At 40.2% G+C, this 25879-nt stretch overlaps 2 protein-coding genes across 8 annotated transcripts in view; one reads left to right on the top strand and one right to left on the bottom strand.

Annotated features, from left to right (window-relative positions):
* Window positions 1-14916, bottom strand: part of DMXL1 (Dmx like 1) — a 92658-nt gene extending 77742 nt beyond the window's left edge. For all 3 annotated transcript variants that reach the window (XM_081320280.1, XM_081320281.1, XM_081320282.1), the window contains exons 1-5: window positions 14741-14916; window positions 4674-4799; window positions 3298-3375; window positions 1617-1695; window positions 76-202 (exon numbers count right to left, since the gene is read on the bottom strand). In XM_081320280.1, the coding sequence (XP_081176406.1) occupies window positions 76-202; window positions 1617-1695; window positions 3298-3375; window positions 4674-4799; window positions 14741-14827 (497 nt within the window). In that variant the 5' untranslated portion in view covers window positions 14828-14916. The remainder of the gene's footprint in view (window positions 1-75; window positions 203-1616; window positions 1696-3297; window positions 3376-4673; window positions 4800-14740) is intronic.
* Window positions 14917-17902: 2986 nt separating this feature from the next.
* DTWD2 (DTW domain containing 2) overlaps window positions 17903-25879 on the top strand; it is an 85743-nt gene continuing 77766 nt past the window's right edge. For all 5 annotated transcript variants that reach the window (XM_081321762.1, XM_081321761.1, XM_081321763.1 and 2 more), the window contains exon 1: window positions 17903-18562. In XM_081321762.1, coding sequence (XP_081177888.1) covers window positions 18387-18562 — 176 coding nt within the window. In that variant the 5' untranslated portion in view covers window positions 17903-18386. The remainder of the gene's footprint in view (window positions 18563-25879) is intronic.

Here is a 25879-nt window from a genome sequence, read left to right as displayed (position 1 = left end):
AATACATATTATCTCACACTAAACTACAGATCAAGTTTAAAAACATGATTAAGGCAATATTTATATATTTCTTACTTGTTTTGCCAGATTATTCTCCAGTTTTGAGAATCAACTTTTTCATGATTTTCATCTTCCGATAGATTTTTTAAACTGACATTAGACCAAAGCTGCAAACAACTGGAACTAGTCAATAGACGAGAACCTGGATGTTTCAAATTAAAAAGCACAGAGTTGTTTAACTCTAATGAGACAAAAAGTCACTATGGAATTCAAGATATTTAGATGAAAACTCTGAACTATGTACTATGAAACCATGGAGAATACCATGCTGTAGATAGACATTAATAGACGAACAGACATTTTAAAAAACTAGCAAATGAACATCACTTTAAAAATTATTCCTTTTTGTCCCATGGAAATGTTTGAATTGTAGACTATAATCAATTAGATGAAATGGGAATGTGAATCTCTATATTGGTTACCATTTGGAAAAAAATAAAAGATAGTTTGATTCTGTCAATATGTGACTGCTTTAACTATAACACATTCAATTATATTTAATTTTTAGGTGCCTTATAAACAGATGTGTATAACCCTGAGTAAAAGATTACCTCATATGAAAGGATGTTTACAAATTAAAATATTGATAAAGTAGCACTGAAATTCCAATATAAAGCATACAAGATGCTACTATAAGCAAATATATTTTAAAATAATATAAATACCAACTTATTTTACGGATATATATTTTGCAATCTTTACATCCAACTTTCCTAATATTCTCTTCCTGTAATCAATCTTCTAAAGTATCATAAACACTTAAAATATTTAAGTAAATAATAACCCTTTGGTGATTAAGGTTAGAAACTGGGACACTAAATTCTAGTTCCACCTTACATAAGAAATTCATCTGGTTGACCTTGGACAATCAATCTCTCTTTCAGCCCAACCCGCCTCATGGGATTATAGAAGGGAAAATAGAAGGAAGGAGTATTAGGTATGTTCATTGCCTTAGTTATTTATAAAAATAATAAAAGTGGGATAAAAATAAAAAATAAATGAATAAATAAAACAATCCATTTATAACACAAAGAAACATCGTGAGGAAAGTGAGAGATCTGAACTAAAAACCTTGAGTAATAGAAAATGAACACATACTTCATGAACAAGTAAACTGCTCCTGGTAATTTTTTAACTTATAGATTTTAACTTTTTCTTTTGTATAGCTTTATATACTAGAAGAGCTGTTTTAATTTATAGAACTGGAAGAAATCTCAAATTGAAAGTAAGCTAATAGTAAACAGTTAAAAGATATACAAACATATACATATGCATGCTCTGTTGTGTGGGTGTGGGTGTATATTCTTGCCTTGCTTTGATAATTTAGAGCAGACATGTCAAACTCGCAACATCACATGATGTTACGCGACGTATCGGAGCTTTTCCCCCATTGCCGGCAATGGGGTAGGCGCGGTTTCCTTGTGATGCGTTTGGCCCGTGGACCGGCAGTTTGACACCCCTGATTTAGAGCATCTGCAAATATACTAAAAAGTGACTATAAATATTTAAAATAGAACTAGTTCAGAGAAAAAACTAAGAAACGTATCTTTCCTTACCTGTGGGATCCCAGGTTAAATTATGTACAATATGTTCCAAGCAAATCTGATCTGAATTCTGCCATTGATAAAATAATCCCTAAAATCACATAAAACACAATGTGAAATGCTTAAATCCAGCATGTAATCAGCTGAAACTGTTGTTGAACTTTGTAATAAATCTAACAGAAGTATTTTTTATCAAACCAGAATACTGATATGGCAAAGAATGTTTTTAAACATTTGTACCTTTTTAAAATAAACATTTAGCATAAATGGAAATAAACTATATATCTGGTTAGCCATTATTATTATAGAAAGAAAAACACTAAAACCAAGTTTAACAATGCAAAGTAGAAACTATTGACTTGCACAACAGACCATTCACAAAACAGGTATCATATAAACTATTAATCTATTCCACAAAACAAACCTTATTAAAAGCAAAGTTTGATCATTATAATTCAATATATATTGATCCTAGGTTGCATTGATTTAAATAAACTTTATTACAGTATGAAGCATGAAAGGTTGTGCTGCAATGTTCCTTCTGTTTCATAATGTGTCAGTTATATTCATTCAAGCTAGTATTTCCTGAAATGCTTAAACAAGAAACTTGTATAAAGCAATTGAAGAGATAAGTGTCCATTTCCTCCATATTAGCTAGCTTCAATGAGTAAACATGGAAAATATTCATCTTCAGTTCTTAGATGTTACTTTACACTAATATAATTGGCTTTGGTTTCTTTTTTCTCCCTCTGAAAAACTCTAATTTTGTTTTAGTGTTTTTCAAGCAAATGTATTGAAACTTATCATGTGGACAATTAATTTTGAAATGTAATTGAAAATATAATCAGTATTGCATCAAGAAACACACTACAGTTGCATAAGTCACACAGTGCTTTGTAATCCAAGGTCATTTGTACTTTCAGGACACCCGAGATACTCTTTTACGGAATAAATACATAAATGGCTAAAATGTTCAGTCATTTTAATATTAAGATAAGTCAGTCATACCAAATGTGACTTAAACTTTCCACTTCCTAGAATGCTACTTGTAATCTGTCCAAATTAATCCTTTGATGAGAAACTAGCTGGAAATTCCAGGACTATAGGCAGAGAAGGAAAAAAAATGCTAAAGTCAGCATTGTATATACCATATGGTAGTTATGAAAACTGTCTATGTAATCATTACAAAATTAGTTCCTTTCAATATTATTTTTACCTTTAAGTCTGAATAAAAACTAAATTTACACAGCAAACAACTCCTCTACTTTTTTACTTTTTTTACCAAATTACTGTAAGAAAGCTGACTTTTTTCAGACACTTTACAAAAGCCTGGTGCTAATTGGATGGTTTCTATAATATATTTTTTTTGCCTAGTAGTTTATAAAAATTTAAATCATGGGAGCTAAAGCTAGCCTCAGGACTGATGGCCATCAGTTGCTATTAAATAACAGTGCAAATGTTGGATAAAATCAATCAAATAAATTAGACTGACCAAAACGTCATGTAAACATTAACTTCAACTGAAGTCAACAATATAGCTTTTCTTAATCTCTTAAGTACAGTGCACTTTATTATGATTTTAGGAAAATCTGTGTAACTGTTAATAACCCAAAGTTTAGATTTCAGAAATAATCAAAGCAAATCACATTGTGTATATAATTAATTAACATGACAGAAAAGATGAATCACTTACAGAATTATGATTCTTCTTCTGCTTTAGATGTTTGACTGGCTCAAAGACGCAAATTACATTTCCATAAGCAGCTGCAATCTAAAACAAATTGCAATTTAAGTTAGCAGTTTTTGTAATCTCCATTTCATAGAACTATATGATACAGAAATTTATTTAGTCATGTCCTGTTGGCTTAAAGAACATCAGCCAATAAAAGAATTATTTATTTATAATATTTATAAGACAGTCCAACTCAAACAGTATAACGATGGGTGGCATACAAGATAAAGACAAACAATATAAATCTATATTTCTATATATGAAAAATAGTAAAAATAATTTAACAAGCAGACTGAGACATTTTTAGGAAATTGGAAAATATTTTAATATATTAATTTGAAATAATCAAATCATCAACGTAAATTTCTTCAACAGACCTTAAGGCATAAAGGGAGAAACAAAAGTCCTTCCATTTTACATTGTATACAATACTACAGTCCAAGACTCTTGCTGATGTTTGAATTTATTTCTACTTTTGCATATAATTTATTTCATAGGCAGCTTTGATTTTTAAAAAAAACATATTATATATGCTATTTTAGCAGATTGGAAAAAAGTAGTAAGATATATTGTAAAAATTACATACAAGGAAAAATGTGATTTTAAATTATCGACACACAGTATGACCTAAAATGCCAATTAAAATTCCATCCAAATAACACAGAATCTAAAGTAAACACAATAAGCACAAAGTACCATAAACTAAAAGAAAAAACTGTAAACACCATACTATAAAGTAGTAAAACAACTTTTGATAAATCTGAAATGAAACCAGTGATAAATTACATTCAACCTATGGGGGCGGGGGGGAGAAACCACAAATATTTAAATTCCATTTAACTGGAACAAAATTAAATTAAAAATAAAACTGATTAATAAAATTAATATCCTGTTTTTGAAGTATTAATAGATATTGCTTGAAAAAATTAAAGCACTAAAATGTTAAAAGCTAAATTAATACTAAATAATCTAAATATGAATATTTTATTTTGGCTTATGTTGCATGCACTCAGCCATTTTGACTTACTCAAAAATCTTTGTCTCAGTGTAATTTGAAAACCAAGGTGGTTGTCCTCACTTTGCTCAATATGTATATAAGAATGCATTGCATAATTATTAATAAAAACATCTGAAGCCAGAAATATAATTGAGCACTCAATTGCTAGAAATTGTTACCTATTTTAGTATATTATTTATCCATTTAAGTCTACTTAAGTATATAGATATATAGATAATTCCATGTGAATGACTCCTAATAGCAAGTACTTACAGAATTTGACATTATAATCATATTCTATAGCAAATTAGAATATAATCTAAGTACCATTACTACTTACCTTCCCTTGCTGCATAGAACAATCTACACACCCCACTTGTATATTTCCATATTTTGCTCCAGGAATTATTTGTAATCTTTCAAAATCTGTTCCCAATATCACAATGTCACATCCTGATGCATAAGCCTGCAGGGAAAAAAAGGAAAATTGAGATTATCCTTTTTATTTTTTGTTAACAGCCCAAAGAAAGGAATAATATCTAGTGTCTATAAATCAGATTACACACGTATTTTTAGTCATGTTTCTAATGCAAAGAAATATTACAATAATCTATCACTAATATGAATAAAAGGGTTTTTCAGATGCTATGTAGATAGCCACTTGATATCTTTCCTCCCAGAATTGGGGGACTGGAGGCTAAAACATATAGGGAACGGTTGCTGGAATTGGGTATGTGTAGTTTAATGAAGAGAAGGGTGAGGGGTGACATGATAGCAGTGTTCCAATATCTCAGGGGCTGCCACAAAGAAGAGGGAGCCAGGCTGTTCTCCAGAGCACCTGAGAGCAGGACAAGAAGCAACGGATGGAAACTAGTCAAGGAGAGAAGCAACCTAGAACTAAGGAGAAATATCCTGACACTTAGAACAATTAATCAGTGGAACAACCTGCCTCCAGAAGTGGTGAATGCTCCAACACTGGAAGTTTTTAAGAAGAGACTGGACAGCCATTTGTCTGAAATGGTATAGGGTTTCCTGCCTTAGCAGGGGGTTGGACTAGATGACCTCCAAGGTCCCTTCCAAATTATTATTATTATTATTATTATTATTATTATTATTATTATTATTATTATTATTATTATTATTATTATTATTATTATTATTTACCTTTAATCTTTATCTCAGGAATTTCATTACGATATAATTATAAAGGACAAATGTTACAATCTATGAGCCATGTACACTTTTCTTATATGAGCTCTCAGACTTGAGATAGATCTGTTTTATAAGAAATGTCTTCTCACTGGAGATTTATGATCTTCACCAGGGAGGGAGGAACTATTTGAGCATATATTACTGTGGTTTTACATATGACTTGATCATCAGGATATAGTGAATGACTAGTTTTGTTCTTATAAATGCAACTACACACCCCGTGATCCTTGGATTTTCATTTCAGTGATACATTTCTTAAAAGATTTCTCAGTGCCTTCAATAATGGCAAAGCTTATAATATACTTGAAAAGTTCTTAAAAGTTCAGGGAGATATTCAGAGATCGATCTGCCTTGAAAGTAGCCCATGTTAAACTATACAGCGCAGTCAAACATTAAGAGTTTTGTGACATTTTCTATTACATTATAAATGGTTTTATGCTAATTTTATGCCATAAAATGCTTTATAAAATTTGTCAAATTTCATTTCCACAGGAGTCATGGCTTCCGGATTTTGTAAGTTAGTCCACTGAGGTACTTTGGTTCAAAATATTTTGCCCTATGATGTACTGTTTTGTCCTGTTAAAGGTTATAGACACAAGAGTTTTAGTATTATACAGAAAGATACACACTGCATACACCTACACACCCACCCACCTTTATATATACACATACATACATACATACATACACACACACACACACACACACAGAGTATATACATTCAAAATAAAATTCATTTCACACTTATGACCATTGAAGCACACGCTAGCAACTCACAACCAGCTGCTCTTGGGGGATGGAGGCACAAAGCCGGCCAGACAGGGCTCAGAGCGGTTGACCATCCCAGACTACAGCTGCACTTCCACCTTTCCTAGGGAGGCCCCTGCAGCAGAGTGCAGCAGCATGCCCCACTGCCACAGAAGCACCCCGCCGGAGCAGCCCCGACTCCTTCACCCCCGACAGACCTGCAGCGGCGGCATAGCAGGGCTTGCGAAAAGCGGGGCGGGTGGCGGTGCCTGCTCCCGGCACCAACTAAGGGCAAGCAGGGCAAGGCCGTTCCTGCTCAAAAGCCAGGATTCGGCAGCTGGCGAGCCGCTCACGCGGGGCTCTCCCGGGACTGGCGGGCTGAATGGGGACCGGCCTCTCCCTCTCAGCGCTAGAGCAGCACCCGTGGAGACGGCCCTGTGGCCTGGCTTTCTCTTGCAGAAAGCAAGCTGAAACGGAGCGAGGGAGATGGTAAGGAATGTGAATTGGCACATGCTGAGAAACACCAATCTCGCGCTGCTGCAATCTCCCTCGCTCGGTTTCAGCTTGCCTTCCTGCAAGAGAAAGCAAGCTGAAACTGAGCAAGGAAAATCTCCCTCGCTCCGTTTCAGCTTGCTTTCTCTTGCAGCAAGGCAAGCTGAAACCGAGCGAGGGAGATTGCAGCAGCGTGAGATCGGCGTTTCTCAGCACGTGCCGATTCACATTCCTGACAATCTCCCTCGCTTTCCACTTATGGAGGTTGGGGCTGGCCATACGGATCAGCTGGCGATTCCATATGGCTGGCCCCGACCTCCGCCAATGGGCTCCAGTCGGAAGAGGTCAGGGCCAACTGTACAGAGTTGCCAACAGTGAGGGGGGGAAGGGAGTCAGGCACGTTTTTCCCTCCACACCCGCATTCTGATGGCTTCACCTGCCCTGGCGCGCATCAGGAAAACAAACGTGGGCCTCGATTCCCACCTGCTGCCACAGGATGAATCCTCGAGGAGGGTGCGCGCTGTCTGGCCGCTTTGCTTTCCCTTTGCATTCCACATCGGGAAGAGGAGAGGGGGAAATCTCTCTAGCCCCAGGAGGGAAGCAATGTGAGGGCCTTGAGGGATATTGCAAGCTTGCGGGGAGGGGGAGGAAAAAAGATGGACGTGAGTGGACATAAACACCTACCTGCCTAGGGAGTGGATGGCTCTGTCCCCTTCAGGCTCACGCTTCAAGGACCACATGGTTGCTGCACAATGAGTCCCAGGGGAGGGCGGGGCCTCACTCTGTGCCTGCACTCTTTGCGCAGCCTGGTAAGTTCCTGCAGCAGCATGTTTTCCGGCAGCAAGTAAGCTGGGAAGGAGCAGGGGGGAGGTGGGGGGAGGCAGGGGGGGAGGAAGGCGACGCTGCGTACCACCAGCCAGGTGGTCGCGAACCACCGGTTGAAAAGCCCTGATATAACACATTCTACATTTTCCTAAATACTCCTATTTGCTCCAACTACTTAACAAGGAAGAGAAAAAGAAACTATTTTCTACTACATTTACAAAACACTGTATTCTACATTTCAACATTATATAGAGTACACGTAAGATTACTTTACTCAGCTTATTGTGATCAAAGAAAACTTTTTTTTTACAAAAACTACAATTCAAAATAGTTCATTTAAAATAGATTTGGGCTTGTGAATTATTTAATTTAATTAGATAAAATGACATTTATATTCTCACTACTGCAACAAATGTGTGTCTCATGGAAGACTATGTACAGATTTGATAAACAATAATTTAGAAAAACGTACACTCGTTTCCTTGTCCTAGTCCAGTGATGGCAAGCCTTTTAGAGACCAAGTGCCCAAACTGCAACCCAAAACCCACCTATGTATCATCAGGTGCCGGGTAGGCATGGCCCTTTGGGTGGGTGTGGCCAATTGGGTGGGCATGGCTGCAGTGGTAACGGCAGACTGGGTGGGACTAGAAAGTTCAATCAATCAATTCCAACTTTGCGAGAACTTTTTTCTTTCCTGCGAGAAGTTGAAATTGATTGAACCTTTTTTTTTGCACATGGCAGCAGAGGCCTAAAGCAAAAAAGGTTTTATAAAGCCCAGCTGAAGGCCTAGGACTGGGGCGACAGCGCGCGTGCTCACAGAGAGGGCTCAGCGTGCCACCTATGGCACCCGTGCCATAGGTTCGCCACCACAGTCCTAGTCTAACATAGCTAGAAGTCAGTGTTCATGCTGAGGCTAGCAAGAGCTATAGTAAACTGAAACAAAGTATTTTCAAAATTATAGATGATTTCATCTCCATCTTAGTATTAATCTCAGTTAAAGTTTGGGCCTAATACAATAAAAACAAACTAAAGTCAGACCACCAGAAGAATCATTTGCAATTTCAAAGATTCAATAAACAATTATCACTTCTACAGCCGTGTAATTGTTTATCATAAGCTGATCAGCTCAGGGAAGTAGGACTTCCTGTTCGGTATATTTAATTTATTTAGCATATGGCATACCATACATGGACTAGCAATATAAATTAACATTTCAAAATAGAACCCAATAAAATATAAATGTCAAAAAGATCTATGTTCAAATATCAATGTTTAGGCCATCTAACCATTGAAGAGCAGTACTTTTTATAGTTAAAAAAATCAGATACTGGACTGGTATATGCCCTTAGCTAACAGCTGGTGACAATATGATCTACAGTTTGATGTGGGACCCAGCAGTCATCAGCCCTAGGGATAGTCTACCGTGTTTCTCCGAAAGTAAGACCTATCCTGAAAATAACCCCTAGCTTGATTTTTTGGGGTGGGCCTATTATAAGCAATACCCCAAAAATAAGCCATAATTTTGGGGTGAGGCGCATGCCTAAAAATCAAGCTAGGGTGGGGGGTGGAGCTGCCCCACATGCCCCGCACCCATTTACTATTGCAGCCTGCCTCTCCTCGCCGGCCCACTTCTTCTGCACGTCCCCTGGCCTGCATTTTGCAGTCAGAGGCCTTCCAGAAAGGGGACGCTGCAGAAGAAGTGGGCTGGCTGGGCAGGGCTGTCAGTGCCAGAGGTGAGTGTAAAAGACACCCCCCAAAAATAAGATGTGGTGCCTCTTTTGAAAGAAGGAAGGAAGGAAGGAAGGAAGGAAGGAAGGAAGGAAGGAAGGAAGGAAGGAAGAAAAAGAAAGGGAAGGAAGGAAGGAAAGAAAGAAAGAAAGAAAGAAAGAAAGAAAGAAAGAAAGAAAGAAAGAAAGAAAGAAAGAAAGAAAGAAAAAAGAAAGAAAGAAAGAAAGAAAGAAAGAAAGAAAAAAGAAAGAAAGAAAGAAAGAAAGAAAGAAGGAAAGAAAGAAAGAAAGAAAGGGTTTTATTTATTTTCAGGTAAACACGGTACTCTTGTTCAGTCCATTCAAGGTAATCAATGGCCTTGAATGGGCTTCAAAGGCATTTTGGGATTTTTCTTGGGGAGCTGGTGCACAGTTCTACCAGAGGCTTTACACTTCACCTGGAATGGATATGTGATAGGATCTTGAATCAGATTGTACTCATATGGCCTCACCATGTTCATCAATCCCACTGGGCTTTCTGAAGAGATTAGGGAAATGAAAATACAAAGGAGATATCTATAGCAACACTGGGAGATGATGATGAACAAAACCGGTCAGAGTGTAAAACCCCACTTAAAGATTACATTATGGCAATAAGAGTAGCTAAACCAGGCACCCCACAAGTGAGGAGCTGCGGACATAATCCTCTCCTCTGACTGGAACTGACTTCAAGGAAGGAGGTGGATCACTGAAGGATAGTGCCTTCCACTTCTGATTCCCACAGCTAGTTCAGAAGGTTACTGTGATTGGCAGTATCAAAAGTCGATGAAAGATCAAGTATTACAATGAGGACACCACTGCTATCCTGGCTCTGACAAAGACCTCTAACCAATGCTGTCTCTGTACTAAACTCTGGTCTGAAGCCAGACTGAAACATATATAATTTGTTTCCTCCAAGATCCTCTATAACAGGCATGTCAAACTGCCGGTCCATGGGCCAGATGTGTCACAACAAAACTGTGCCCACCCCATTGCCGGCAATGGGGAAGAAGTCGCAATACGTCGCGCAATGTCACGTGACGTCGTGAGTTTGACATCCCTGCTCTATAACTATTATCCAATCACCTTTTCCACAACTTTCATCAGAAATATTGGAGAATAGAACAGAACACAACAGAATAACAGAGTTGGAAGAGATTTTGGAAGTCTTCTAGTCCAACTCCCTGCTTAGGTAGAAAACCCTATAACATTTCAGACAAATGGTTGTCCAATCTCTTTTTGAAAACTTCCAGTTTTGGAGCGTTCACAAATTCTGGAGGCAAGTTGTTCCACTGATTAACTGACTGATAATTCTCCCAAAGGGAAGGGCTCAGTCATGACCTCTTCAGGAGGGGGCATACCTCCACCTTCTTCAAGTCTGGTGGGCTCACTACTTGTCTCAGAGTCAAAAGAACGGGATGAACCCATTCCACAGTTACCTTCTGGCCATTTTAATATAGCAAGTGTGGCTAAAATCTAATAAATAGGTAGCAGGACTGACAAAGGATCTTTTCCATTTCCTTGGACATAACATAATCATACTCAGTCCAGTTAACATCACAAGACTATTCCTTGGTAACTCAATAACCAACTCAATTAACCAATCCGAGTCCAACTTTTGAAAGAATATGAGGAACTCTGCTGGATAGCAATATTCCTTAGCATGGTCCGAAAAATATTCCTATATCCCCCTACCCCTTCAATACGGAGTGGTTCATTTGAACAGGGCTGCTGGGCAGCTCTAGGGAGATGCAATAACGGTGGGGAGATAGAAATGTTTTGCCATCCTTATTTGCTGTGATATATGTCTGAATATTGGCTTTGACTTGTGCTCGGTCAGGTTCACTCTTTGTCTTTCTGCAACACTGCTCTAGATGTTGTTTCTGGTGTTTCATCTTAGAGCTTTCAGAAAACTAAAGAGTACCCCAAGATCAGCGCACAGAGAAAGCATGCATAGGAGCAATCCAGGCCAGGGATTAAATCTATTCTTTTCCCTTGCAATATTTATCTTTTTGTGTGTACTATTAGAAATTTATCAGAATAGAAAGAAAATAGAAAGACACAACAGAACCTCCACCTGAAATAAAGAGAATGCCCTCCAAGGCACCTGAAGCAAAAGTGCAATTACTGAGGTAAAAGCTTCCTTGTATTCCCATCAATAATAGTTGTTGACATTAAATATTCTTGGATTATTTGTTAAACAATATATATGCTCAGCTTGTAAAATACTGGTTCTTCAAGGTCTGTCAGGTTCTTCTCTGCTTGAAAAATACAAGATGATGCCATAATAAAAACCTGGTAGAGGATTCTTAACATTCTCCAAATCACAAGGTCCCACTTTCAATTTCTATATATAGTAATCTACAGTATATAACTTAAGAGATAAATAGGAATTAGCATATACTGGCAGCTACCATCTAATTTTACTCTAAGAGGAATAACTGCAACAGTTATTCTTTCTACATAGCCAATATTTAAGGCAACATACAAAGATAATTGCTGTATATCCTATACAAGTAATATTCTTGCATTGCTAATGAATTATTTCACTAGCGGATACAATTTCACAAAGAAGCAAATTAAGACTTAAATGAAATCTTATGTAAGAAACATTGAAAATATAGTTCTAGTACCTATCAAGCATGTCATCACTACGTCTATTTGTCACTGAACAAATAAGTAACTCCCTAATAAACTGCAATTCCGCATTTTTTCAGTGAGATTAGTATATAAGGTTCATACTGTACAGATTTTGTGATTTTGTGCTGCCCTTGATTTGTTTCTTATTGAAGTATTAAATCTATTCTCTTCCCTCGCATTAATTCTTGAGAATAAATGGTACATTTTTGTAACACCTTCCCTGCGAAAGCTGCAGTGGCTACCAGTAAGCTTATGGGTGCCATTCAAATTGTTGCTTCATATATACAAAGTCTCTTAACATAAGGCCTAGTTATTAATTCTCCCATTATTTCTGACCATTCTGAAAATCAGACAGTCAGCATACTCCGAGTCTCATCCAAGAAGTAATATCATTTTATGGAAAATCAGAGATGTTGGTTGCATCATGACACCTGCCTTTGAATCAGCATCCCCCAGATTTAATGACACATTTTCCCTTAAACATAACTGGAAATTGAGTCTTTTTCCAAGCTTTGAGCTAAAGTATGATTTTGTAATGGCATGTGGGAAAGACCCCGGAAGGCAGATAAGCAATGACTTAGCCAGCAAAAGAATGTGGCTATGCCAAACATCTCAGAAATAATTTTTCATAGTTTCTTGGTAATGGGAGATAAGTGTACATTCAGACTGGCAACAATCTGTTAATGTATTTTTACAATACAGTACAGCTAGTACTTCTGGTTGTGTTTCTTGTCCCGGACTACCTCATAATATTGACAAATGTGGACTCCATCTGTAAAAGATTTTAATGGACATTTGTTTTATTTCACGTTTGATATTGTTTTTGATTCTGTTTAACACCAAGAGTCATCTCAAGGAGTTTCAGGGGTCTTAGAATGAGTTATAAATAAATATAAACTACAAACTTAATAAAGAACCATAAGTCAGTCTTTGGACATAGAGAATCAGACCTAAATAAAATGATTGGAGTTACACAGAGAAACATTGTATTCACAAGATGTAGCAATTCACATACTCAATACCCTGTGGTAGATTATAATGGAATTAAGTTGTTTAGAGCAGGGCTTTTCAACCAGTGGTATGGGTACCACCTGTGGCACATTGGCACCTGGCAGGTGGTACACGACCATCCTAGAAAAGTGGTAGCGGGGGAGGGGAATGAGCTGAAGTGGTGGCACTGCACAAGTCTGAGCAAGACGGCTGGAGCTGCAGGGCTGTCAGGGCTCAGCGGAAGCATCAGGATCAGCGCTTCTTCGGGGCTGACAGGGCTCAATGGAAGTGCCAGGATCAGTGCCAGGCTCCAGCTGGAGCTCGGCACTGATCCTAGCGCTTCTGAACCCAGAAGAAGCACTCCAGGGTCTTGTGATTTACATTCAGATGCTTGGCAACTGATTCATATTTATGACGGTCACAGTGTCCCAGGTCATGTGAAGTGACCAAAACCTGCTGCAACTACCCAGCAGAGGTGGGGGAAAATAAAAACCAAGCACATCCCACCCCACCCCCGCTGCCAATCCTCAACAGAAATGCTCACAACAATGAAAACCTCAGACAGGAGGAAGAGTGCTGCTGGGCGGGCGGGCAGGCAGGTATCTTGCTCGGCTGTGGCTTGGGGGGCACTTTTTTCAGTGCCATTGTAACTTTGAACATCACTAAGCGAACTGTTGTAAGTCGAGGACTACCTGTACTTCATCACTTTTTTCTCTCTCTTTGTTTTTTGGTAATCAAGTTTTTGACACCTTGCTAGGCTACTGGTGGTACTCGGATGTTGCCATATCCTAAAAGTGGTACAATGGGTGAAAAGGTTGAAAAGCCTTGGTTTAGAGAATGCTATGGGAAACCTAGCCATTGCTTTAACATGCTGTGTGAAAAAAATCAGTATGTTAAGCCGTAATACTGGTTTGGACATAACAGACTGTATAACAGCTACTGTACGTTAACACAGGCTTGGGGATTAAACATACTATGAATATAGCTAGTGAATCACAAACTTGCCAGATAATTTAGCCTAGTATTTGTGTAAAGCTGGTCTGCTATTAGTTTATAATCCGAAAGGGTATCATGTGAACTAAAGAAAATCAGGTCTGAGCATATAGCGTTCTTCCTTTCTGGATATAAGGAAGCTAGAAACTAAACAAGCTCGAGTTTTAGTACCTCTTCCTCCTCTTCACTCTGATATGTTTCATATATTTACAGTAGGCGTGGGGAAGTATTCAGCTGTTAGATTATCTGATTTAGGGAGGGCGAATTCAGGATGAATAGGAACAAAAATTCTGACATGGGAAAGGAAGACAGGGAGGAAACCAAAGGACTAAAGCAGGGGTCTTCAAACTTGGCCCTTTTATGACTTGTGGACTTCAACTCCCAGAATTCCTCAGCCAGCAAAGCTGGCTGAGGAATTCTGGGAGTTGAAGTCCACAAGTCATAAAAGGGCCAAGTTTGAAGACCCCTGGACTAAAGCTTTCCCAAACTAGCCTCATTTCCTAGCGCAGAAAGGACGAGGGTTCATTTCCCCCCCGCCCCGTTTTTAAAACTAACATGGGCGCCGCCGCCGCCGCCCGGACAGGTCGCGCGCCGATTAAAAAGGCACCTGCTGCACCACCCCTTCCATCTCCGCCAACGCCATCCCGACGCCAGCTGCCTGCGAACCGGCTCCCCGCAGGCTGAGGCCAAACCCTGCTAGGAGCCGAGAAGAGGACGCAGGAGGAATCCCGTTACCGGTCCCGGCAGTGAGGCAGAGACTCACCGTGAATGGGTGGCCGTCGACGTTGCCCACCGAGAAGCAGTTGTCTCCGGGGTTGACAGCCCCCGTTAGCACCTGGTGCAGGTTCATAGCGGAACCGTCCTTTCCCGCACCAGGCCGGCCGGCCACGCAGCCGCCTGAGCCCACCCCCGAGGCTCTGTGAGCTGCTCGGCCGCTGATCAGTCTCTCAGGAGGAGGTGACGGGCTCACATAGTGTGGGGCGGGCCTCCTCAGAGGCGCCTCCCCGCCATGGGCAGATCAAGAGCTTCTCTCGGGCTAACCACGCACGCGAGCTCTCCTTCCGCCTCAAGACGCCTTCCTCCGGCGGCCTGACTCCGAGCGGATGCTCATGAAGGGAAACATCGCGAGATCAATGAAACAATGACGTCTCCCCCACCCAACCGACAAACATTTTTGTTTTCCCTTTCTCTACCATACACGGCTAGGTTGGATGACAGCAGACACACGCATGCGCTCTTTGAAAAGACGGCGGATGGGCTCTGAAACATGCGTAGTGTTGACACGCGGCGATATTTTACGACAGCGCTTGGCGGTCGGTGAAGGTGGCAAAACAACTTTATGGCGCATCTGCGTTGATACGTTTGTGCTTCTAAGATGAACGTCAGATTAGGGCGCGTGAAGTGGATAAAATATATGTGACAATAGCAATGCTAGTTTAGTTCCCTGCAGAGTGAGAACCATTAAATTTCGATAAAGTTACAATGTTCGGATCAAAGGATCCAGGAAGGCATAATGCGAGAATGGGATTCTCTTCCTCCTATATTCAATCCTTTACAAGTATTTACTTAGAAATAAGCCCCACTGAGTTCAGTGGAGCTTTTTTGTGTGGGTATAACGGGATTAGTTAGTTGGGATTAGCAAATGGGTTATTAAGTCTGCTACAACGTTACTGAAAAACTAAATAGAGGAGAACTACTCGGATTCATAGCACTGTTGTAAGTTTCTGGTTAGGTAATGACTGAACTCAATCCAACACATCTCGGTTATTGTAGGGTAAATAGGGGGAAGGAGTATTAGATATATTCATAACATTGAGTTGTTTATAAACAAAGGTGGGATAAAAATTAAATATTGTACAACGAATGCTAAAAGAAAATTGAAATACTTTCTCATTTTATTTAGAACTATATGTGTGGGCTGTCAATTTTTCCCCACCTAACCAACCATTTTAGCTGATAATTACATGAGCTAATAATGTCTGACATATTCAGAGATTATAAAATTGAGAAAGGCTAGTCTATATAGTGAGGAAACAGGTAAATATGGGAGGGAACATCTACCTATTTGTAGTATCTGATCTTTCAGGCTGTATCTGTGCATCCTAAATGTGATTCACATATACCGGTAGTTCTTGGTGGGATTCCCGTATCAATAGTAAGCAACTACAAGATTACAATTTTGGTTATAATTCCAGTTAGTAAACTTGCCTTAATTTTACACAGTTGTGTACTACCAAGCTATGTTTACGCAGCAATGTAACCCATGGTTTTAACCTTAATGAATATACCTAATTGGCTGGTTCACAACACAGTCGTAAGTCATAAACCTTGGTTAAGCCAAGCATTTGGGTCACAATATCTTAAAGGTAAAGGTTCCCCCGCACATGCGTGATAGTCGTTTCCAACTCTAGGGGCCCATCTCCATTTCAAAGCCGAAGAGCCAGCGCTTGTCCGAGGACGTCTCCGTGGTCATGTGGCCGGCATGACTAGACGCCAAAGGCGCACGGAACACTGTTACCTTCCCACCGTAGTGGTCCCTATTTTTCTACTTGCATTTGTATGTGCTTTCGAACTGCTAGGTTGGCAGAAGCTGGGACAAGTAACAATATCTTACTGAGACAAGTAACAATATCTTACTAAGACGTAAAAAGGAAATCATGTCTTTGTTTAGTGAGGCAATTTCAGATTTATTTGATGAGATAATGAAATCTAGGAATTTTGTACTGTGCATATTGAACAGTTCTCTTTAGGGAGCTTCAGAAAAGGAAAGGCCACACATCCCTCCTCTTTCCCCATTGGCTGAGGTACTATGAGGTTATACTCTTTCCGACCGCCTCCTACATATTTCCTACTACATACTAAGTCATATATCCCATGTACATTAAAATTAAATAATTTATGCAAGGTGTGTCAGTTAATATTAATCAACTAATTGCACATGCTCAGTTGCTTGAGTTCTAGCCCCCTTTTTGTGACCTCTTAGAAAAAAATAGGTTCTTTCCTGTTTTACTAATTATCTTCTCTTACAGACGTTTTTATAGCTTTTCTTCCTTTCCCACTCTTAAGACCCAGCTAATTTTTGCCTACGTGTTTCACTTAGCATCCTTTCTTTGTGCTCTCCTTTCCTGGTTCTCATTTCCATTCACCTAGTAAATTTCCAGTGCAGCATATTCAGTTTTAAATTTTTCTTTCAATATTAAATTTTTTGAAGACCTTTCATTTACTGTACTTCTATCAGAAGTGATGAAATATACCGTACATCATGACTTTATCATGTAATTATAAGTTAACATAGTTGTGTTAGATTTCAGGACTTCTACATAATTTGACAGTTCAATGCTTTGGAGGTCATCTACAAAAAGCGCTTTGGAGAATGTGCAACAATGACTTCAGCATCCACCTGCCATACGTTCAAATACCTGCAACTTTTCTCAGAATTGTGCTATAGTTGTGTAACTGTGTGATACTAAAAAAAAACATATATGCTTTAAGGAGATGTATGCAGGTGCTATGTGCTCCATATGTCAAAAGTACATTTTTGCCTTTGGATCTTAGGTGTTGCACAACCCTCTTGAGCATTTCTGGAATATTCACTAAGCATAGGACGTATATGTGAAAATAGTTTAATCTTTTGCTATTTGGCAAGTCATTTTTATCGGCCCATAAATATGCATAAAATTCAAGCTTCATTTGCAAAGTGTTAATACAGCTTTCCCAAGCTTGGCACACTGTAATACAGCTTTCCCAAGCTTGGCACACTTGGACTACCCAGTCATTGACAGTTTGGGGAGTAGTCAGTCCTAGTTATGTCTGCAAAAAAACAAGGCACCACAAACCAGCCAGCATTTTAGTTTCACATGCTGTGAAACTGAACATTCCATGATCACCTGATGGTTCTGTTCTTCAAATTAAAGCAACTGAACCAGTCTGAGCAGAAGCAAAGATCTGAAAGTAAATCGGGAAGATCAAATTAATGGGACTGCTGTGTTGGGACAGATTACAAGACTTTTATTTCTAAACACGCTTCCCTGGAATTAAACCCTTCTAACTACGTGGAGCATTGGCAAAGAATACCGAACCGCTCCCGTACTCCCCATCCCAGAAAACTAAAACTTTCCAGCGGGGCCCTCTTGCGGCCAATGAGAAACCCTTTTTTTAAAAAAAAAATCTGTTGAGGATGCCAGGAAGGGGGCGGTGGACATTCTAACCACGTGTCCAAGCTTTGCCTTTCGGGCTTCTTGGGTTTCAGAGCCGTTCTTCACGTGTACTTAGAGGAAACATCAGGAAACAGGTGGACCAGGCCGCTGTTTTTTGGCTGCTTAAGGGTTTCAGGCCGACCCCCAAGGATTACAGCCGGCCCGTTCTGCACAATAAAGCGTTGAGTTCCGGAGTTACTCGTCGCGGCAGCCATGGAAAAGGGGCCGCGGTCGGTTGACGCGGCGGGAAACCGAGAGGAGGAGGAGCAGCAGCAGTTTGTAACTCCTGTTCCTGAGAAAGAAACTGAGCAAAGCGAAGAGTGCTGTGAAGGTCTCTGGGAGCTGCCCGTGGAGCTCAACACGCGGAGACCCGAATGCGGCCGCTGCGGGTGAGTGGACGAGCTGAGCCGCCTGCTCCGTGGAGGGTCACGTGTCGTTGAGTGCCCCCCCTGTATTTCCCGCCCTTTTCTAGCTGAAGCAATGCACTTGTCCCCGTCCGCCCTCTGCTTGTTGTTGTTTTTTTTACTGCTTTTGCAAAACGAGCCTTTCAGGCTATTTCTCAGGGCTTTGTTCTCACTTCAGGTGTATCCATGGCTAAGCTAACCACAGTCCTCCACGTAACATAATCCTGTATGGGTCACACTCCAGCCTGAACGGTAGCTTAATCACAAGGATTGCGGTCGTTATTCCAAAGTACAGCATCCTTGCCTAGTGCCCTCCCAGGAGGATTTTGACACCTCCCGTTACTTGAACAGACCGAGGAATGTCATTTGCTTGGATTTTTACTTTCGGAAGAGCTTTTCGAAGTAAGTTGAAGTAGATTTACAGGGGGCACTAAACCTTAAAAAAAAACAGAGCTCGGTCTGTACGGGCTAAAATTGATTGATTAGGTTGTGCTTTGTCAGCCAGGTGACAGCTGGTTGATATTGAAAAGCTAAGGAGGGTCAGGTAATGTGCGTGAGTGGATAGGAAACTAACAGGAAATCCAATTTGTGGACTACATTGTTTATACCAAGAATAAATAAACTAGAGAAAGACAGAAACTATTTGGAAGAGTTGGTGAAGTTACCAGAAGATAGGCTCAATTTGAAGGTGGTTTTATTTTTGCCTCATTTGTTGTTCATTTTGTTATGTAAATGCAGCCAGATTATGCTATCTAGCTATAGAAACATTTGATTACAGAGAAAGGGAGAAATCAGATAATTTATTTTCTTTACTTATTTAGTCCATCTGTCCTTGTGTGTGGCAAGGAAAATTGAGCTTTGTGGCACTATTTAGACTCCGTAAAATTTCATCTCCCACAATAATTGCCTAAAGCTATACTGTACATTATTCTAAGTAGATTGCAATGTGATTTCTGATTTCAGTTTAGTATAAACCTATCCATTATATGTTGTAAGCCATCGATTGTTTTAGGATGCAAACACAGTCATGCTTAAAATCATATGGTGTAGCGTAAGGCGAGTATGTTTCCTCACATTATTCTACACCAAGGATGTCAAACTCAATTTCATTGAGGGCCACATCAGCATTGCGGTTGCCCTGGGGGGGGGAGGTGGGTGTGGCCAGGGTGGGTGTGGCTGGAGTGCATATGGCCTACTGGGTGGGCATGGCCAGCTCTACATCATTTGTGTCAAGGGTGCCTATGGGGGCCTGGGCAGGAGTGGGACAGATCTGAGGGTCTCTGGCAGAAGGAGATGGGACCAGGGAAATGCCAAGGCATGGTCCACCGGAGGAGCCTCATTGTTCCTCTCAGGCCATTGGGGGGGGGCTGGACAGTGGCGTGGAGGTCTAGCCCAGCCTTCAAACACCTAGCCCAGCCCTCAAACACCCATGGCATAAGCCCATCCCCACTTCCCCAAGGGGGTGCCCACCTGCATTTACCTCCTCCTCAAGGCTGCTGCTGCTGTGCTTGCTGTGCTTGCTCTCCTTAGCCAGGTTGCTCATGATGGGTACGAGGGCAAAATCAATCCATGTGAGGAGACCTGGCTTTGTATCCAAAGCTTCCTTAGCAATAAGGAGACCCCCCAGGATAGGCCAGGAGGAGGGGGCAAGGGGATGGTGAAAGGGCAGCTGGGCAGGACTAAGGTAGGACTTCCCTCAGACCTTCCCTCTCCTTCCTTCCTTCCAAAGAACAGAGTGGTGGGAAAATATTTGAGATGGGGAGGGAGAAAAACAGGCAAGAAACACAGCTGGGGAAGTGTCATCCTTCGTGAGGAATGAAGAAATGCACCATTGCCTGGAAATGGCCAGCACATGGCCCTCGCCTACTTCACATATCCGGCTTGGTGGGCTCTATGGGAGGGGATGCCATGAGCAGTGTGACAGTCTATGTTACTTGCGCAATGCTGCCCAGCCCCTAGCCTGCCCGGTTTTGGCAGGTAGCGGGGTGCTCTATTCATAGTGCCGAGAGGCTGCTTCTGAAGAGAAGCACAATGCTGCCCAACCCCTAGCCTGCCCGAAGTAGGCAGGGCCATGTGCTGGCCACTTCCAGGCGATGGTGCATTTCTTCATTCCTCACAAAGGGTGATAGCTCCCCAGCATGCACCGAGGGGGCAGTGCCGACACGGCATGGGCCGGTCCCTCGCTGTTTCCAGATGGCCTTGTGGAGCTAAGACTGAATGTATTTCAGCATAGATGACCATCACGAAATTGTACATTGGCTCCTGACCAGCCTGGGCCGGGGCCAAGACAGTGGGGGTCGTTCCCTTACTGTTTCCAGGATGGCTTCGCGGGCCACATGAAACCACTTCGCAGGCCGCATCCAGCCCCCAGGCCTTGTGTTTGACATGTCTGTTCTACACTATGTGATGGGAAGGTGAGGTTATGGAGAGAATGGGAGCAGCTACAAGTAACAAGTGTCATGGTTCCGATAGATGAAACCTATCAATAGAATTTCAAGGCAAGAATTCTTTCTCAAAGAACATTTTATTCAGGAAACAAAGTATCAGTGCTATGTAGTTGAACCCAAAACTAGATTCCCTTCCCCCAGATACAAAGTAACAGAATGCAAGTCCCACCCCCACAAAGCAGTCATAAATCACATTCTCCAATTAACCAGAAGCTCAGGGCTCTCTTCCCAGCTCCTCAGCCCACCAAAAACGTTATCAGTTTGTGTCCTTGAGTTTCCCACGGAGCTGCATTGTTATTATGGCTAGCTGAGCTCAAGCATTCACCCCATCCCTCCTTCAACATCTAATTTCTAAACAGAAGAAAAAGCATTTTAAAAGCAAAGTAAAAATGGCTGCAATTTCCATCAGTTGGAAATTGCTGATGGAATTGCTGAGAGCAGGAACATCCAATGTTACAGCATTGACAACAAGGAGCTGCTACTTCAACTGTTGTTCATTTGTGATGTCATACTTTCTCAGGCTGGCACACTGCTGGGAAATGGATCTAAAATGCCCACCCAGTCTTTGTTATAGCCTACTGGAGAGTGAGAATAAACACAGAGATATTTCCAGCTGCTTTTTTGGTTTTATCTCATAAATGTTCACTGTAGAAAGAATAATTCAAGTAGGAATCTTATATAAACCAATCTGCATAAAAACAAGTTCCTGTAAAGGAAACACCTTGTGAAAGTTTTTACAGTTGATATGTCTGATTAAAGAATTTCTGTTTGCTTTTGAAGAAAGAACTTCTGTTTCATGCAGATAAACATGCACAATTCAAGTTAAGGAATCATAACTAGCTAGAAATGTGCATAGATTTAGTATTACCCAATATAATTGAAATGAGTTTAACTGTATTGGTTCATTTATGGCGCAGCATGTTGAGTATTCAGGCAACTGAATTCAGTCACATTTAAATTAACATGACTTCAGATACATCGGTGGCCAGAAGGCTGGCATTATGGAACTGGTTTTGTCGTGGTTAGAACTTACCAGATGTTATTTTGTGAGGTTCAAGTCCTCAAGGCCTTTTACATCCATTCAGACATACTTCCTTATCAGCTTTCTCAAGAATGACAGAATTTCTAATATACTGCTTTCACTGGAAAAGTTGGGATACATTCAGAGATGTATCTGCCTTGAAAATAGCCCATGTTGAACTGTATAGCATAGACCAGAGGTCCCCAACCTTTTGGGCACCAGGGACCGGTGCCATGGAGAAAGATTTTTCTGCAGACCAGAGGGGGTGTGTTTTTCAATACTGCCTGCATCCCGAGGATGGATCTTTGCTTGTTTGCATGGCCCGCTTGCTGGCAAGCGGTTCTTATTTGAAACAAATGTGATAATCTTACAGAATTTGACAATAATGCTTTACCTAGTTACATTATTGTTTAAGACAAGGTTGCATTTAACTGGAGTCTATACTATACTAAAGGCATGTAATAGCTATTGTATTTGTATGCCTTGATGATCCTGTATTGCCATCTAGTGAACAATTGTATACTTGAACAAAATTTTGAATTAACTTTTCCCTTTTGCCTATAGTACTGTAAGGTAAAGGTAAAGGTAAAGGTTCCCCCGCACATGCGTGCTAGTCGTTTCCGACTCTAGGGGCCGGTGCTCATCTCCGTTTCAAAGCCGAAGAGCCAGCGATTGTCCGAGGACGTCTCCGTGGTCATGTGGCCAGCATGACTAGACGCCAAAGGCGCACGGAACGCTGTTACCTTCCCACCGGAGTGGTCCCTATTTTTCTACTTGCATTTTTACGTGCTTTCGAACTGCTAGGTGGGCAGAAGCTGGGACGAGTAACAGGCGCTCACTCTGTTACGCGGCACTCGGGATTTGATCCACCAAACTGCCGACCTTCTGATCGACAAGCTCAGTGTCCTAACCCACTGAGCCACCGTGTCCCTTTATAGTACTGTACCTATTACTAAATTTAGTAAGTGAATGTTTGGTATATCATAATTCAAGAGTGTTTGCTAAATTAATTTAAATATCGAGATATATTTTAATATACCCTTTTCAGTATTGTAAACAACTTAAAATTTGTAGGTGGCACAAACTAATAAATACAGGTGCATACTAAATCAAAATTGCACCTGTCTCTAATGTATTTACTCATAGAATGCTTGGGCAAATATGCTTCTCAACACTTGTTTGATAAGGATCTGTAAGACTATTTCTGAGAATGAGGCTACCATTAAAAATGGAGGAAAAAGGCAGCTATTCACCTTCTGCAGGAAGCTCCTGTCCATAAGGCAACCATGTTTCATTTAAAAATGCTGTAGTACACGGCATTCAAGATGCCATCCAGCCAGGAATTGTTGTTCCCTTACCTCAATGCTCAGCATTCCATTGCTGCTTTATATTTTTGCAAATGTCAGGGTTTCTTTGCACATATTGATCATTTCAGCTTGTTTCTCGGTGGCCCCATTTTTATTCCTTAGTTGAATTTTCTACTTTTTTTGTAGGATTTATGTTTAATTTTAAAAAATGTTACTGAAGCTAGGTTATAGTACAGTAATGCAACTACAGTAATACTCAAGTGAAAGAAAGCATAAAAGAATCTCAGTAAAAAGGGGTAAAATTTTATTGGGGAAAATAGTATTTCAGATTACTTAGTCCTAAATCATGTAGGGTTTTATATATCGTCATGTCTTTGAGTTGTGTTCATTGTATTAGGTACAGATTTTAGTGACACAAGGCTTAGAACAACCTTTAAATCATATAGTATTCAGAAACTATAGTTTTGTATATGTTTACAGTTTGCATTTAGGGGACATAGTAAACAACTGAACAGCCATTTATTTTCCTGCATAATTTAGAGCACTGTAAAGTATTTTAAAACCTTGAATGATTAAAGATTGCAATATTCAAAAGATTCCCTTTTCTTATACATAGCTATGGAAGTCACCAGAGACTCCCCCATATATCACCATAACCTCTGATATTCTTTTAGATGGGGCTAGTTGTCCTTTTATTTCAGGAAGACCTTGAGCTTTTACTGTAATATTCAAAACTGTCTTGATGTTACTTACGCATTGCTGTTTCTCTCCCTGCTGTTTTATTCTTGATATTCTTAATTCTGGAGTTTTTTTTAATTTTTTTACTATTATAAAGAACCTGGAATTTGTGAAGGATTGGCAGGATGTTATAACTAATACATAAGCCCAAGGGTCAGAAATTAATAAGAATGATTAGGTTGGGGAATCCAGTTCAGCTAGGTAAACTGCTCAGACAGTATGTACTTTGGTTTTAAGCATATGAATTATTTATAGAATTGATCTCGGGCATGAAAATATGTGCACAAGTAGGATAATGTAACTAGACAAATATGGAAATGTATTTACCAGGAGGACAATATATCTCAAGGAAGGAATTATAAAAATACTTATGTTGAAATAGCTCTTTATAGTACCCAAGACCTAATGTACCATTTATTAGAACTATGCAGTGCTTTGTGTCCAAAGATAAAAGAGTGCAGGTGGCACGAATGTCACAGCTGACAGCACCTCCTAAAATGAAATGCATCTTCTCCCTAGTTTTTCAATCCCTAAGAAAGAAAGAAAGTTTCTTTAAGGAGTTGTTAACTAGTTTTTGATTTACAACCCTGCGTATGTGCTCCAAAACATCTTTTTGCCTTTGAATTAGAAGCACTGCATAGCCTTACTGCGTAAGTCCCCAACCGTTTGGGCACCAGGGACCGGTTCCGTGCAGAGAAGCTTTTCCATGGACCAGAGTGTGCATGGTTTTGTGTGTTGCCTGCATCCCATGGATGGGACTTCGCTTGTTTGTGCGGATCGGTTCCTGGCATGCTGCGGCTCAGTACTAGTCCACGGACCAGGGGTTGGGGACCCCTGCCCTACTGTTTATCCAATATAAATGTTTGTAATTCTACACTGTGTAGGCTAAAACTGATAGAAAAGGGCCATTATTTTCTGAGAAATATGGATGATCTGAAATATACTACATCTTTCAGATATGATAATTTGTAGCATAATCTAAGCAGGGAATTCTGAAAGAGGCAGTATCAGATAAGGTCTTCATGCTGAGTAGGTCTGGTTCAAAATATATCTCTTAACATGCAGTGCATTTGTCAATCAAAGCCAAGGCACTTGACTTTATGAATTATGAATCAGTTATTTCAAAGATTTTTCCTTCCCCCCTCCCCTTAACAGTCTCAAGAGTTAAATTTAATAAATTACATTGGTAGTTATGACTGACATGAGTTAAAAATCACAAGGCTAGCATGTGCACACATACAGTATATATCTGAAGCACAAAGAAATCATTAGTATAGGAAGTTTACAGGTCATGAACAGAATGTGGTGTATGATTTTATATCCTTCTGATGTATTAAGCTTCATACTTCGCTCATTTCATAGCTACTGGGCACAAAGCATGGAAATCATTACATGGAAATCATCGCTTTGTGAATTCATCTGAATCCTTCATCTAGTTATATAAAACTGGCTTTTTGGATTGATACTATTCTTAGTATATAAATCACCTTAGACAGTAATTTTCTTGCTTTCTTGAATACAAATTAGGATCTCTTAACCTATGTTTAAAAAAAGAACAAATAAAACAGGTTGCAAGACAGCATTTGGGAAAATGCAGTTTTCTTAGGTCACATGCATCTGACCCAGCTGCAAATTTCATTTGACTACCCACTTAACTCCTTATTCAGGAATTATCTGTCAATAGGTGAATGGTGTTTGAAGAGTTATCTGGATCTTTCATCTCTCTTTCTTCCTCCCTCCCTCCCTCTCTCTCTCTCCCTCCCTCTCCCTCTCCTTATTCAATAAATCA

Source organism: Vipera berus, assembly GCF_964194415.1.
Source record: "Vipera berus genome assembly, chromosome: 2".
NCBI lineage: Eukaryota > Metazoa > Chordata > Lepidosauria > Squamata > Viperidae > Vipera > Vipera berus.
The sequence above is the reverse complement of the archived record's forward strand: the minus strand, read 5'-3'. Positions and strand labels throughout refer to the sequence as shown.